Raw genomic sequence first — 13,348 nt, forward strand, 5'->3', positions numbered from 1 at the left:
AAAAAAAAAAAGCACCCTCGTTACTGGTACAAGAAGGCCTATCAGCTGATCTGTACAGGTGATTTCCCACTCGAAAGTCTGAAAAGTGGGTTTAATCAGTGAACGACATGGTCAAAGTCTCAACTGAAAAATTCTATTTGGACATAGAATAGTTTCAATTATAATAAATAACAAAGACTTACCTCAGGATCTGCAGTTTACAGTTTGGGTGCTTCAAGGCTGTACATAATGACTGTACCCCAGTATAATTTATATCACTCTTCTTCAGGTCCAGGTGTATCAAATTCTGGTTCTCAGTCAAAGAACGAAAGAGACCCTTGCAACCATCAGGGTAAGAAACACTTCTCAACCTTCAGGGAAAAAATACACAGAGGGCATGGTGTTAGGCAATCATTTCTCTCACAGGCCCCTCTAGATCTTTGTTTCTGAATCCAATTGGATATATTATCTAACTGTGCTGCCAACTCTTACCTTACTCTAGGTTTCTCCTTTCAAAGTTTGGTGAAGTGAAATTACTTGCTATGACTCTGTAAGTAAGGGTAGAGGACTCTAACCCAGGCATTGGCTAGCTTTGCTATTCTACTGCGTTTAACGAAGAGCCATGTAAGAACCAGGAACAGGTGACCCCAAGGCTGTCGAAAAACAAGAGCCACCAGCAGATTCCTGCCTGAAGTGGTGGAGGCAGTAGGTACAGCAGAGATTGCAGCACCAAGACCGAGTGCCAGGAGAGAGGAGCTGTGCTGAGACCAGTGGTGGGCTTCGCAGCCCTTGGAACAAGTAACACCGAGTGCCGTCAGACAGGAGGCTAGCTTGCAGAGTAGGGTGCCCTGTGGCCATTTATCAGTGCCAAAGGAGGCCAAGCAGGGCAGAGCCCAAGGACCGTGCTTACCAGCATGGTTAAAAAGAGGCACTTCAGACATAAAGGGCTATATCTCCTGAATGCTTTCTGACCCTGACTTATGGTAACCTGTCAGCATCCCTAGTAAACCCCATAATAATGAGGACTGTGAGTTCTCTGTAGCCGTTGCAATAGGTTCTCAAATTCAGCAGAAAAGTAGAGTAGGGTGGAGGGAAGGTTGGTGTCAGAGTTGGACATAGAAGGTCGGAGGATAGATGCATGTCAGATCTCTCCCCCAAAAGCATCTGCATTGGGCAGATGTGGAGTTGGGCTCCTTGTGTTGGTGGAAGAGGTCAGACATGGCCCCCATCATTTCCTCACAAGGTCAGGGAATAAAATCAACTTTCAGACAGTTCTGAGAAAATTGCGTTATAACTTGACTGTTCAATTATATGCTGACAAAGGACATTTTTAACCTTGAAGGAAAAATAGGAAGGCCATACCAGGAAATGGAGAGGAGCCTCTAACTTTTTAATCCCAGGATTGGTTCCCCCAAATAACTGAGAACATTTCAGCATTAGTTCACAAAACTGAAGTTATTTAAATAACCCAAAAGGAGTCCATAGTTCATATCAGCTACTTGGGATTTATCATTAGAAAAACACATGATTGAAAAGTATGCCTGGCCATCCCATAAACTCTGTTATATTTACAGATAGCCCAAAGAAAAAGGTGAAGTTAAACTTGCCATTGTAATAATTCATATTTTCCACCTAATTCAATCTGTGTCAGCTATGCCTAGTTCTTCTATGGAGCTCTCTGCAAACCTTAAATGGTCCTACTGCTCACTAACTATTCAAAAGCTTCCCTTAATGACGCCGTGCCCCTCCCTTTACCCAGCCCCCATCTCCAGTCACCCTCCTAGTCAACACCACAGGGAAACAGAGATTTTACCCGTTTTGAACACTAACCATCACCACATAGTGAAAGTACCTAATACATTCAATAAGGACAAATTAGAAGTACAATCTCACTTGTAAGGAGAGGAGGACCTAAGTAAATAAGGCCACAATAAGGTAGAAAAAACGAAACAGCCTATGTCTCCTCTACCCCCACTCCAAGGTACCCAGACATCCTAAAAGATGACAACTTACCACTCAAGCTAAGGCATTAGCTCTTGTTAAGATTTAGAGAGTGAAAGACAGTGAAGGGACCATGTATGTGGCTGGAGGTGTGTGTGTGTGTGTGTGTGTGTGTGTTGCAGTGGTGGTGCAAGGTGTGTGTGTGTGTTGCGGTGGTAGTGCAATGTGTGTGTGGCGGTGGTGGGGTGGGGGTGCAAGGTGTGTGTGTGCACGGCATGTTGTTTGAGAGCCAGGGGAAAGAACTCCCAAGAGCCCCTTAATCACAACATATACTTATTTACAAGGCCAGTCCTCTAGTTGCTTGAACCCTAAAGTCAGAATTCATTAGAAGCATTATATTCTAAGGAAAACATTTGGCAAGAAGCCTGTTAAGAAGAAAATGAACACTTGCCTTCAGTGCTAACAGAAACAATCTCTAGCATTTACTCAGTGTTCAGTTTGTACTGCTGAGCTCCTATTGGACTGTCATTGCAGAACATTGAGACAGAGGGAAATACGATTAGTTCACTTCCTACTGAGATGCACACACAAATACATCAGTACTTAGAAAAGCAACAGCATACACAGAATCTATGGTAAAACCAAAAAGACTGAAAATAATGACAAACTTTTAGAACTTTCATAGTTTGCTGGTGGGAATACAAAATAGTACTGGGGAAAAGTGCTGGAGAGTTTCTTTAAAAAGTTAAACATACATCTATGGTCCAACAATTACACTACGGTATTAATAAAATAGATGCACACATTATTTACAAAAGAAGACTTGTCCAACATTGTGCATAACAGCCTCATTTGTAAAAGCCTACTGTGGCAGTTACATAATCTTTTGTCAACTTCAGTGAAGGGGTGGAGTCCAGCCTGTCAATTGGGTCATAGCCAATGCGGCCTCTGTGTGGGCATGGCCTTTTCCTGAGGATTCTGGGAACTCCTGTCTTCCTGCTACACATTCTTGATGAGAAGCCACATGGAACTACGCTGATGGAACCAGAACCCTGGAACTGGAGGAGCCATGTGGAGACCCACGTCAGCACTGAGATGCTTCCACCACCACTGGATCCACAAGACTTTCTACCCACTGGCCTGTGATCTTCCCGCATTCGGCATCATTGTATGGTTGTGTGAGTCTAAAAAGGAATTTATGGACTAATATTGGACAGATGGGCTAATATGGGACTTAGGGACTTGATCTGGATAGGGCTGAAATGTTTTATCACTATACAAATGCTCTTTGATATAAAGCTCTTTCTTATGTACATATGAATGTCTATGAATTTGTTTCCCAAGTTCACACTAACGCATCCACAATTGGAAACAACCCCTATTAATTAGAGATGGATAAACAAATTGTAGTCCAGATATACTATTAAATGTTAAGCAGTGACACAAATTGCTGAAACATGGAAAGAGTTTTAAAAACATTTTGGTATACAAAGACACATACAGAAATACATACTGCATGAATCTATTCATTTTCTGGAAACAGATAAAATTCAACTTTGGTGTCAGAAAATTTGAAAGTGATTGTTTAGGACTGTTCAGAATGAGAGTACTGGTCAGAAAGAGATTTAAGAAAAAATTTTTGTGAGATGAAATATTTCTCTCTTATTTTGGATATTTCATAAATGCATACTGTTATCGATTAAACTCTTTCAGCCCAAAATATGTGTTGCAAATCCTAACCTCAATGCCTGTGATTATAATCCCATTTGTGGATGAGGTGTCTCTTATGTTAATGATGGAGGATTAATGTACCATGAATTTGAGACAATCTCTTCTGAGATACAAAAGATTAAACTACAGGCTAGGAAGCAGAGATTGGGGAAGAGAGATGCCAAGCTACTTGCACACTGCCCAGGCACAGAAGTTAAAGAGACAAGGATCTTCTGCCAGAGCCAACAAAGAAACTCTTCCCTTAGAGCTAGTACCCTGAATCTGAACTAAGAGCTTCCTAAACTGTGAGTCAATTTCTGTTTAAGCTACCCATGTGTGGTATTTCTAGTAGAGCACCACTGGATAACTAAGAAAGACACAGTAGCTAAAAGTCAATGAACTGAACATGTACTAGCTGTGCACTGATCAGATGATATTTAGTCTTAAATAAAAATAATAAATGGGGAGAGCACGAACCATGCAGTGCTCTAGAACAGGTCTTCAGAAAGGTTTTGTTGGCCTGTCTGGAATGCCTTAGTTCGGACCCCTTCTTCCTTTATATCACTCCCAAACTTCTAAGAGGGACGTCATCAGCCAGTAGGCTCTTTCGACTCTTTTCTAGAACAAATTAGTTATGGTTCCTGTGTCTCCAAATACTTTTTTCATGCGATTACACTATTTTAGTCAACAAATTCTAAGTATTAGCTTACTGTTGGTTTCTCCCAATAAGCAGGGGTGGGAGTAAAACAAAGAAAGATTGAAATAGCCCCATTACATTTTCTAATGCCAAACTTACAGTAGTTTTTGTAGTCGACAATCTGGACGCTGCAGTTCTCTATAAAGACTCATCACTGCTAAATCATCCAGGAGGCTTTGGAACAGGTCCAGCTCTTTCAAGTATCTGTTTCTATGAAGCATAGAAAAGAGGTCTTGCCAGCAATGAGTAATGTGATCATGATCTAGTTGCCTCAATAATTGGAAAAAGAAAAGACCAATTAGTCAACTTTGGCCCAAGCAGCCCAGAAGACCTATGAGGGTATAAATATACTTTGGACACAGCGAGCATCTCCAGTGCGCTGTAGTATGGGCAGCCTACCTGCATTCTTGGCTTTTGAGAGGGTTTTTTGGTCATCCCTCCAATGGTTCCCCTCTGCCCCATCCATCCCATACACACACACCACCACCACCACCACCACCACCACCACAAAACCTCAAGACTACGATGAAGAACAAAATCTTCAGATAGCCAAAGAACCAATATAAAAATGGAAAACCATATGACCTCAAAGAGTAAGATTAGAATTAGGTAAATATTAGGATTAGGTAAACATTAGGGGACTGTAAGTTAAAAATCCACAGATGTTGAGCTTCAGTTCTATAACTTACTAGTCAAGTCAATTGAGTTTAAACAAGTCAATCAATTCTGAGTGCAAATTTTCTATAAAATAGAAATGCCATATCCCCTTATAGGGCTGTAAGAATCTAATAATTTATTTAGCGAGTTAGTGAAAGTACTCTGTAAACTTAAAATATATATACGAAGAGGGATTTATGGACTAGTATTGGATAATGGACTGGGAAGATTTGGACGGGCTGGGATGTTTTCTTGATATCCAATTACTTCCTGATATAAAGCTCTTTCTTACACATAAAATAAAGAAACATTTTAAAGCTAAAAAAACAAACCCAACCAAACGTATTGCTGTTAGTAGATACTGCCCCGATAAGATGGGGTAAAACTGCTGTATGTGGGGCTTTGAGACTAACTCTTTGCAGCAATAGCCCTTGTTTTCCCCGGAGGAGTGGCTGCTGCTTTCAAACTGTGAGCTTGATGGTTAGCAGTCCAAACACATAACCCCTCCCACCCCCTGCCCCGAGTTTCTATGAACTTGAATATTCTCAACAGGCTCATTTGAAACGAAGGGTAGCCTAATGGTTACAAGTAGAAAGGCTGGAAGACTAGCCCCCAATCCTCATTCAGCTCTGCTTTTCATCTCTATGAGCCTGTTTGTGTCTAAGTCAGATATGATAAGTTCTTGGTACCTTATACATTGTACAACATGGTAACCACTCAATTGTCATTAAACCTAGATTAACCAAATTCTGTATTTCAACAATTCTCCCAGATTTAGATGAGTAGACTTGGGAAAGATGGAGAAAAGGTAGAATAGCATACATAAAATTCAGATGGTTCATTTTTCTTTCAAAAATTGAGCACCTCCTAACACATTTCTCTGTCCACCTCTGACTGCCCAGACAGATACATCAGAGATGAGCCCTTTCATAAACTGAAAAACAAAAGCTAACCTACATCGAGGCCATGGGGAAAGTGAGCTAAGTCATCAGAGTACAGCAGTACACAGGCAACATATGTACACCAGGTTCAGCAGGAAGAAATTGCTAGTCCCTTATTATTCTGGAGGATAGTAACTATACTAACTAATGTGGATGTAGATTACACCATCCCATGATCCACTGAGGTGAAGTGCTCGTTCCTAGCTGTTGGGAATACGGCCAACTGATAGTTCCCCGATAATATCGTCTCCTGGCACTGCTTTCAGGCAAGAGAGTCTTCTTACACACATTTTTACCCATTCTTCACCAGCAGCTAGACTGCCTAATAAATTGGTTTCAATGCTCAGCCTCCTACCTTAAAGGTGGGACAACTCTGAAGGATCATACTGGCTGTTGGACTTTAGCTAAAGAAACTCCTTTTCTCAAAGAAAATCATCCTTCACCACACTATAAGGGACGTCCAGGAAACTGACCTAATCCACTTACCAAGTAGAATCTCGGGGCTTGAGGTCCAACATCTTCTCAAATGCAACAGTCACAGTAATTTTAATTTTCAATAAAGAGTTGCAGTGCTTAAGGCAAAATGAAGACAGAAGAAGATCGGTTTTTCCACAAATATTAATGATAATATTTTGGAAATGGCTCATCGCTTGGATTATAAATTCTTTATCCTGAGTCTCAAATAGACAGTGAAACAACTCGAGAAATCTCGACTGTGGTGGAGGACATAGATTGTTTCCAAGTGTTTCCACCCAGTGTAGGAAATCCCATTTTATTAGCTCCAGTGACATGGTACAATTAAAAATGTTCTCCAATTGTTTTACTGTTTCTTCATTCAGAAGGCCAAACAAAAAGCATTTCATTTGCATCAAATGGGTGTCTTCATAAGCTTTGCTTTTAAGTAATTTCTTCAAGTTTTCAAAAGACTGGGAGGAATATTTCATGGTTTCCCAATTGCCTGGTAACATATAGAACATAGCTGCAAAAAACTCCTGAACATGTAGATGAGCGAATACGTAGCAATCTGAATATGCTGAATCCTTTTGAAAAATATTCATGTCCAGGAAAATTGAGATATCAGACAGTTTTAAGCCATGCTTTTTGAGATTGTCCTTGTAAAACACATAGGTCATATTCCATATTCCCATGGCAGCCAAGTGACACATGTTCTTCAGTGAGATTTGGCCAGGTAGACTAGGGCAGCTTCCATCCGCAGGAGTGAGCAAGCTACCCAAAAAGCAAGTAAATAGAGATGTGGTGGTTTGGCAGGTCAAGGTGACATTAACTCCCTTCTCCATTTTCTGCTTCAGAGCAGTACAAATGATCCTGCACACTAGGGGGACTTGGCACAGGTTCAAAAGTATTTCATTGTTTCTTATTGCGGTGAGTGCATTGATGTTCCAATCTTTGCTTGCACAAAACTGGGAAATATACTCATGCATTTCATTCTCAGGCATTCCCAGGAGATGTATAGAAACATGTGTCTTCAGCAAAGATCTTAGTTTCTTATAAGCTGTGCTTCTTGTCGTCACCAGTAAGGAGGCCTCAGGAAGCATCACCCTCCTCAACAAACTACTCATCAGGAAGGACACGGGTTGTTCCAGAGTCCTGTCATTGCTCAGTACAATTTCAGGTTCCTCAAAAGCGAAGTTCAGTTCATCGAAACTATCAACAATAAAAAGGAGATTCCTTGGCTGGAACATGATCCTTTCGATGGCACCTTCTCCGCTAGGCCAATCCTTTGATATAAGTTGAACAAAGCTCATCTCTCTTAGCTGGTTAATTTCTCTTGCATTGAGATAGAAAACATACAGAAATTTCTGCTGATAGAGATTGCCCTCTGCCCAATCTAACATTACCTTTCTCATCAGAAAGGTCTTCCCAATTCCAGCAGGCCCATGCAGCACCACTGTCACATGCTGCTTACCAGTTTGGAGCTCCACATCAAACAACTGGTTCATTAGTTCTTGGAATCTCTGAAAAATTTCACCACGGAAACTTGTATTTTCTCCAAACAAATTGTTCTGGTCCTTCATGGTGCCGAATTTTTTCTTTATTTGAATTCTATATTCTATTCCACCCTCTAAATAAGGACGTAGCAGGAAAAACAAAACAACAACAACAGTGATACACGTGATCAAAACAAATTCTTTGAATTGCATTTGAAGTTAGGAACAAGAAATAGTATAGGCTGGAATAAAAGGGAAGCCAGTTTAAATGAGTATATAGATAAAATATCTTGGTAGATTTAGAACATGCATTAGAATTATTGAAAAGCAGAACTGACCATGCAGAATGAATTTGCAATGGAAAATTTAAGTTAGATCTCTCAAAATATTTTCTCCTTTCTACCAAAAAAGAATGATATGTGTGGAGAAGAGAGTTACCAGTTTTTTTTTTTAAAGGAGCACAATTAAATATAACAAGGAAGCGCTAAGGAAGACTTGGCTCTACAGGTGAAAATAACTTACTGTACGCAAGTAAAAACTTAAGAGAGATCAATGCTGAACTGAAGTACAGCTTGAAGAGTATGTTGAAGTGGAAAATGCTTAAAAGTATCCAGAGTACAATGAAAAGACAGCTTCATTATTGCCTAGATAATTATAATTCCTCCTTTTGACCACAATTTACATATTACTCAGAACTCACCCAATACTTACCTAGCACTGCCTCCCGATCTTGCTGTGCCCCTTTGTTCTTGGTGTCCTCTGGTCCAGTGGTCTGGGCTGCAACATGAATAGAGGAAAGGCACATGGGACTTACCAAGAACAAGGGGAGTTATAGTGATGGCCAGAACAGGGAGGTCAGCATCTGCATTTCAGTGACCCATCTCTTACTGTCTGGGTTTGGGAAAACTAGAGTCAAGAGTTTCAAACTCCAGCAGCTTAGCTGCAGGACAATTGGTGTGGTTCCAACATAAATGAAATTGGAAACCTCTTCCCCTGCTCTCACACCCATAACTCTAGGGCAAATGGCCTAGTCTAAGCCTGTTTCCTTGTCTACACTTACCTCAAAGGATTGAGGTAATTGTAGCTGTATTACCATGCATATGAGTACGGCATTTTTAGGTAAGATAATCTACAATGTATCATACCAGAGAATGACTGAAAACACTGGTTTGGCTGATGTCCCTGAGTTATATTTATCCCACTCATCACATGTCAGCAAAGATGATAAATTACAATTACAATTCTAACATGTTAGCCTAACCTATGACTTTATTAATTAGAGTTGAAGGCACACCAGGTGATGGAAACATTTTTATCATCGATTTCTTTAATATCAGATTAACACAAGAAGGAGTGAGGCTGAGTAACAGTATTCAAAATCCTCATGTCCCTTCAAAGGCTCTCAAATGACCCGTCAAAGTCACTGCATGATTTACTTCCTATGTTCCATGTATAGATCATTCTCATATGATTATGAGTCACTGCATGATTTACTTCCTACGTTCCATGTATAGATCATTCTGATGAGCTCCAGGAAATAGTCCCTCCAGATCTGCCCCTAGCATCACTTACAGCTGATCTCTGCTTTGGCCTTCTTACAAAGATCCTTCAGATTCATCTTGCCAAATAGTTTGAGAGTCATACTCCAGGTCTTCTCTCCTGGATAGTGTTCTTTCATCAGGTTGGCCAGATCCTCCCTGTTGGCCTTCTTCACTTCAGTCCAAGGTACATGGTGGTGCTCAAGTTCCAAGTCCTCCTTGAGGAGTAACTTAAATCTTTTGAACTCATCTTTGTTCAACTCTTGCAAATAGAGCAGCAATCCAAAATCAGAAAAGAAAGATGAGGAGGAGGAGGAGGAGGAGGAGGAGGATGAAGCTGCCATCTGGTCCTAAGGATCAGTAGGGAAAACTAGTCATAAAAACCCAGAATAGATGAGACTTATGTAAAGTTAGAAAATAAAATACCTATGAAAATATACTCATTCAATATTTTGATGCAAGCAACTAAATAAAGCTCAATTTCCTCGTACCCTCTAATATATTTTTTATCATAAAACTATCTTTCATCTTACTTTCTCGAGATTGACTTCCAACGGCATCATTTATGAACTATAAGAAATAAAGACAGCTCTCTGAATCTCAGGATATCAGAGCTACCCTTAGAGGACCATACTGTGAATTAAATAACTGAGGTTTGTACATAACCTGGTCCAAAACAGACTCTTATTAGTACTGGTAACTTTCCTTCCCCACCAAACCAAACATGGAGCTTGATTAGAAAACTCTTCTATCCTCATATTCTTCTATCAACATATTATCATGCTTGAAGCACATGCAGTAAGAATATGCCACCCTCTATCTGTTTCAATTGCCTCATATGCATGTGACAGTTGGACATTAAGTAAGGAAGACAGAAGAAGAATAGATGCATTTGAATTGTGGTGGAGACAAATACTGAAAGTACCATGAACTAAACAATGGACACGCAATCTGTCCAAAAGGACAAAACAATGTGTCTCAGAAGAAGTACAGTCAGAGTGTCCCTGAGCGATAAAGATGGAGAGACTAAGTCTTACATACAGTGAACATGTCAGGAGAGACTTGTCCCTGGAGAAGGACATCATGCTCTGTAGAGGGGCAGCGAAAAAGAGGAAGACCCTCAAAGAGCTGGATTGAAATCGTGACTGCAACAATGGGCTCAAGCATCGAAACAATTGTTGAGGATGGTGCTGTGTTTTGTTCTATTGTGCATAAGGTCACTATGGGTCGGAACTAACCAATACCTGTTCTAGGCATGTCATACCTGCCCACAAATCCATGTGTAGTCACTGATGCTGTGCTTTTTAGCTAACAAGCTCCTCTCATGCACACACACTCTATTACATGCCAAAATTATTATGTGTTCAATGTTAAAGCCCATTGAAAACATTATTCTTTCACATCTCTGACCTCAACTCCCATGACCTTATTTATTCTAGCATTTCTCTCCGATGGCCTCACCTCAGATTTTATCAGAAACGATTCACCCTTTGTGGTAGTTACATAATTTCATGTAGGTATGTAAGAGTGTAGGGGTGGTATTCAACCTGTCGAGCAGGTTGCAGTCTGAGGGTACCTCTATAAGAGTGCAGCCTTCTCATAAGGAGAGCCCGGGGAACCTCCCCTTCTATCTCTGCCTTCACCTTCCTACTGGCTGACCCTGACTGCTGCCCTGTGCCCACCACATTCTGTATCATTGCACGTGGCTGCATGTGTCTGAAGAGGGATTTATGGCCTAGTATCAGACTTATGGACTTGAGTTGGACCGGGCTGGATGTTTGCTCCACAAATAATTACTTCTTGATATATAGCTCTCTCTTACATGTATCAATGAGTGTCACCGGATCTGTTTCTCTAGCCAACTTGGCCCTAAAACGACAAACTCCTATAACCCATTCGTCACGAATGCCGTCTATTGAGAAGTTTCATGCCTTCTCACCCATTGCTTCAATTTTCCATCAATTCCTACTTTTTTGAATGCCATGTTTTCTCATTTTATCAGCCATATTAACTCTCACTTGATAGTTTTTTATTCAGCATGAACACTTTAATCACTTAAATCACATTCTTTCCCCAAACTCCTGTTGATTCTGACTCAGCAATCCTATAAGGCAAGATAAGGAAACCCCTGTGGGTTTGCAAGAATGTGACTCTTTACAGAAGTAGAACAGCCTGTCTCTTTCTCCTATGGAGAGGCTTGTGGCTTTGAACTGTTGACCTTGAAGTTAGCAGCCCAACTCATAACGACTATGCCACCAGGACTTCTCTTCAGAAGACACACTATATGGTAAATGGAGGAGAGGGGGGTAGGGAAGGAAGCATAAAATACAGCACTGAAAATAAGGGAAAGAGATGTCTCTTTTATAGAAGAATTCTAAGTAAGTTATGTAGATATTTTCCCTCCAAGAGAAATATCCCCCACCTGTCCAGTATGGCCTGCAGTAGTGACTTGCTTCCAAAGAGGACAGTCAAGAAACCGAAGAGAGTGTCTACAGTGGAGAAATCTGGCAAACACTATCTTGGCCAGGTGATCCAAGTTTATATAATCAGGGATAAGCCAGGTTGATAGTATTTGCTCTTGATATGATGTGATGAAGATGGCTTCTTTTCTGTGGCCTTCATCCCTCAAACCTATCATCTTAATCTCACTGTGAGGAAAACAGCAAACAAGCCCAAACTAAGGAGAATTCAAACTATCTCACCAACACCCCTAAAATCTGTCAAGGTTCTTAATAAAAGAAACATCAAGGTCAGAAGATGCTAAGATGACTTGATAACAAAATGTAGTATGGCATCATGGAGGGGATCCAGGCAGAAAAAGTCATTAGGGGAAACTAGTAAAATGTAGAGGAGCTCTGGTGGCGTAGTGGGTTATGAGTTGGGCTACCAACCACAAGGTCAGCAGTTTGAAACCACCAGCTGCTTCATGGAAAGACATGAGACCTGTGTTCCCATAAAGATTTACAGTCTTGGAAACTTCATTTCTAGTCTTACTTCGTTTTCTTAGTAGTGACAAACACACCATAATATGTTGACAAGAGTGGAAACTGAGGTGAGGGTGGATGGAAATTTGGCTAATTAAAACTATTCTAAAAACAAATACTATGCTAAATTTTGGAGCTATGAAAACCCTATGGCTGAGCATAGACTTAAAAAAATCATTTTATTGAGGGCTCATACAATTCTTATCACAATCCATACATCCATCCATTGTGTCAAGCACATATGTACATTTGTTGCCATCATCATTCTCAAAACATTTGCCTTCTACTTGAGCCTTTGATACCGGCTACTCATTTTCCCCCTCCCTCCCCACTCCCCCTCCCTCATGCACCCTTCTTAATTCATACATTATTATTATTTTGTCATATGTTACACTGTCTGACGTCTCCCCTCGCCCTCTTCTCTGCTGTTCATCCCCCAGGGAGGAGGCTATAGGTAGATTCTTGTAATCCGTTCCCCCTTTCCACCCCACATTCCCTCCACCCTCCAGGCATCGCCACTCTCATCACTGGTCCTGAAGGGGTCATCTGTCTTGGTTTCCCTGTGATCCCAGTTGCTATCTGTACCAGTGTACATCCTCTGGTCTACCCGGATTGAGCATAGACTTTTTAAAGAACTATCTATATGGGATCAAATTTACCATAGCAACTTAAAAAATTAGATAGAAACACCAGAGAGCAGTCAGTTTATGTTAATAGAGGAAGGAACACTCAGAAGAAATAAGAATAGTTGCAGAACAGGAATAATGCTACTGAATGTCTATGGAGAAATTGTTGGTGTTTTACAAAGTATATTCTTAACAATAACAGAATTAAAAAGGAGACAACAGAAATGTGCATACTCCAGGAAATAGATTTAAAAATAGCCCCAGCGACATTATTCGTAAAATTCCTGAGCACTGACACAAATGTCGAACGACAGAAGTGGTTTTTA

General features: G+C 40.6%; 1 protein-coding gene across 1 annotated transcript in view; it reads right to left on the reverse strand.

Annotated features, from left to right (window-relative positions):
* NLRP14 (NLR family pyrin domain containing 14) overlaps positions 1 to 9,756 on the reverse strand; it is a 33,928-nt gene extending 24,172 nt beyond the window's left edge. The window contains exons 1-5 of the mRNA XM_045290935.1: positions 9,447 to 9,756; positions 8,586 to 8,651; positions 6,412 to 8,008; positions 4,427 to 4,597; positions 183 to 350 (exon numbers count right to left, since the gene is read on the reverse strand). Of these exons, the coding sequence (XP_045146870.1) occupies positions 183 to 350; positions 4,427 to 4,597; positions 6,412 to 8,008; positions 8,586 to 8,651; positions 9,447 to 9,756 (2,312 nt within the window). The remainder of the gene's footprint in view (positions 1 to 182; positions 351 to 4,426; positions 4,598 to 6,411; positions 8,009 to 8,585; positions 8,652 to 9,446) is intronic.
* Between the last annotated feature and the right edge of the window lie 3,592 nt (positions 9,757 to 13,348).

Source organism: Echinops telfairi, unplaced genomic scaffold, assembly GCF_000313985.2.
Source record: "Echinops telfairi isolate 266 unplaced genomic scaffold, ASM31398v2 ScPeMD7_60;HRSCAF=208, whole genome shotgun sequence".
NCBI classification, from domain to species: Eukaryota; Metazoa; Chordata; class Mammalia; order Afrosoricida; family Tenrecidae; genus Echinops; species Echinops telfairi.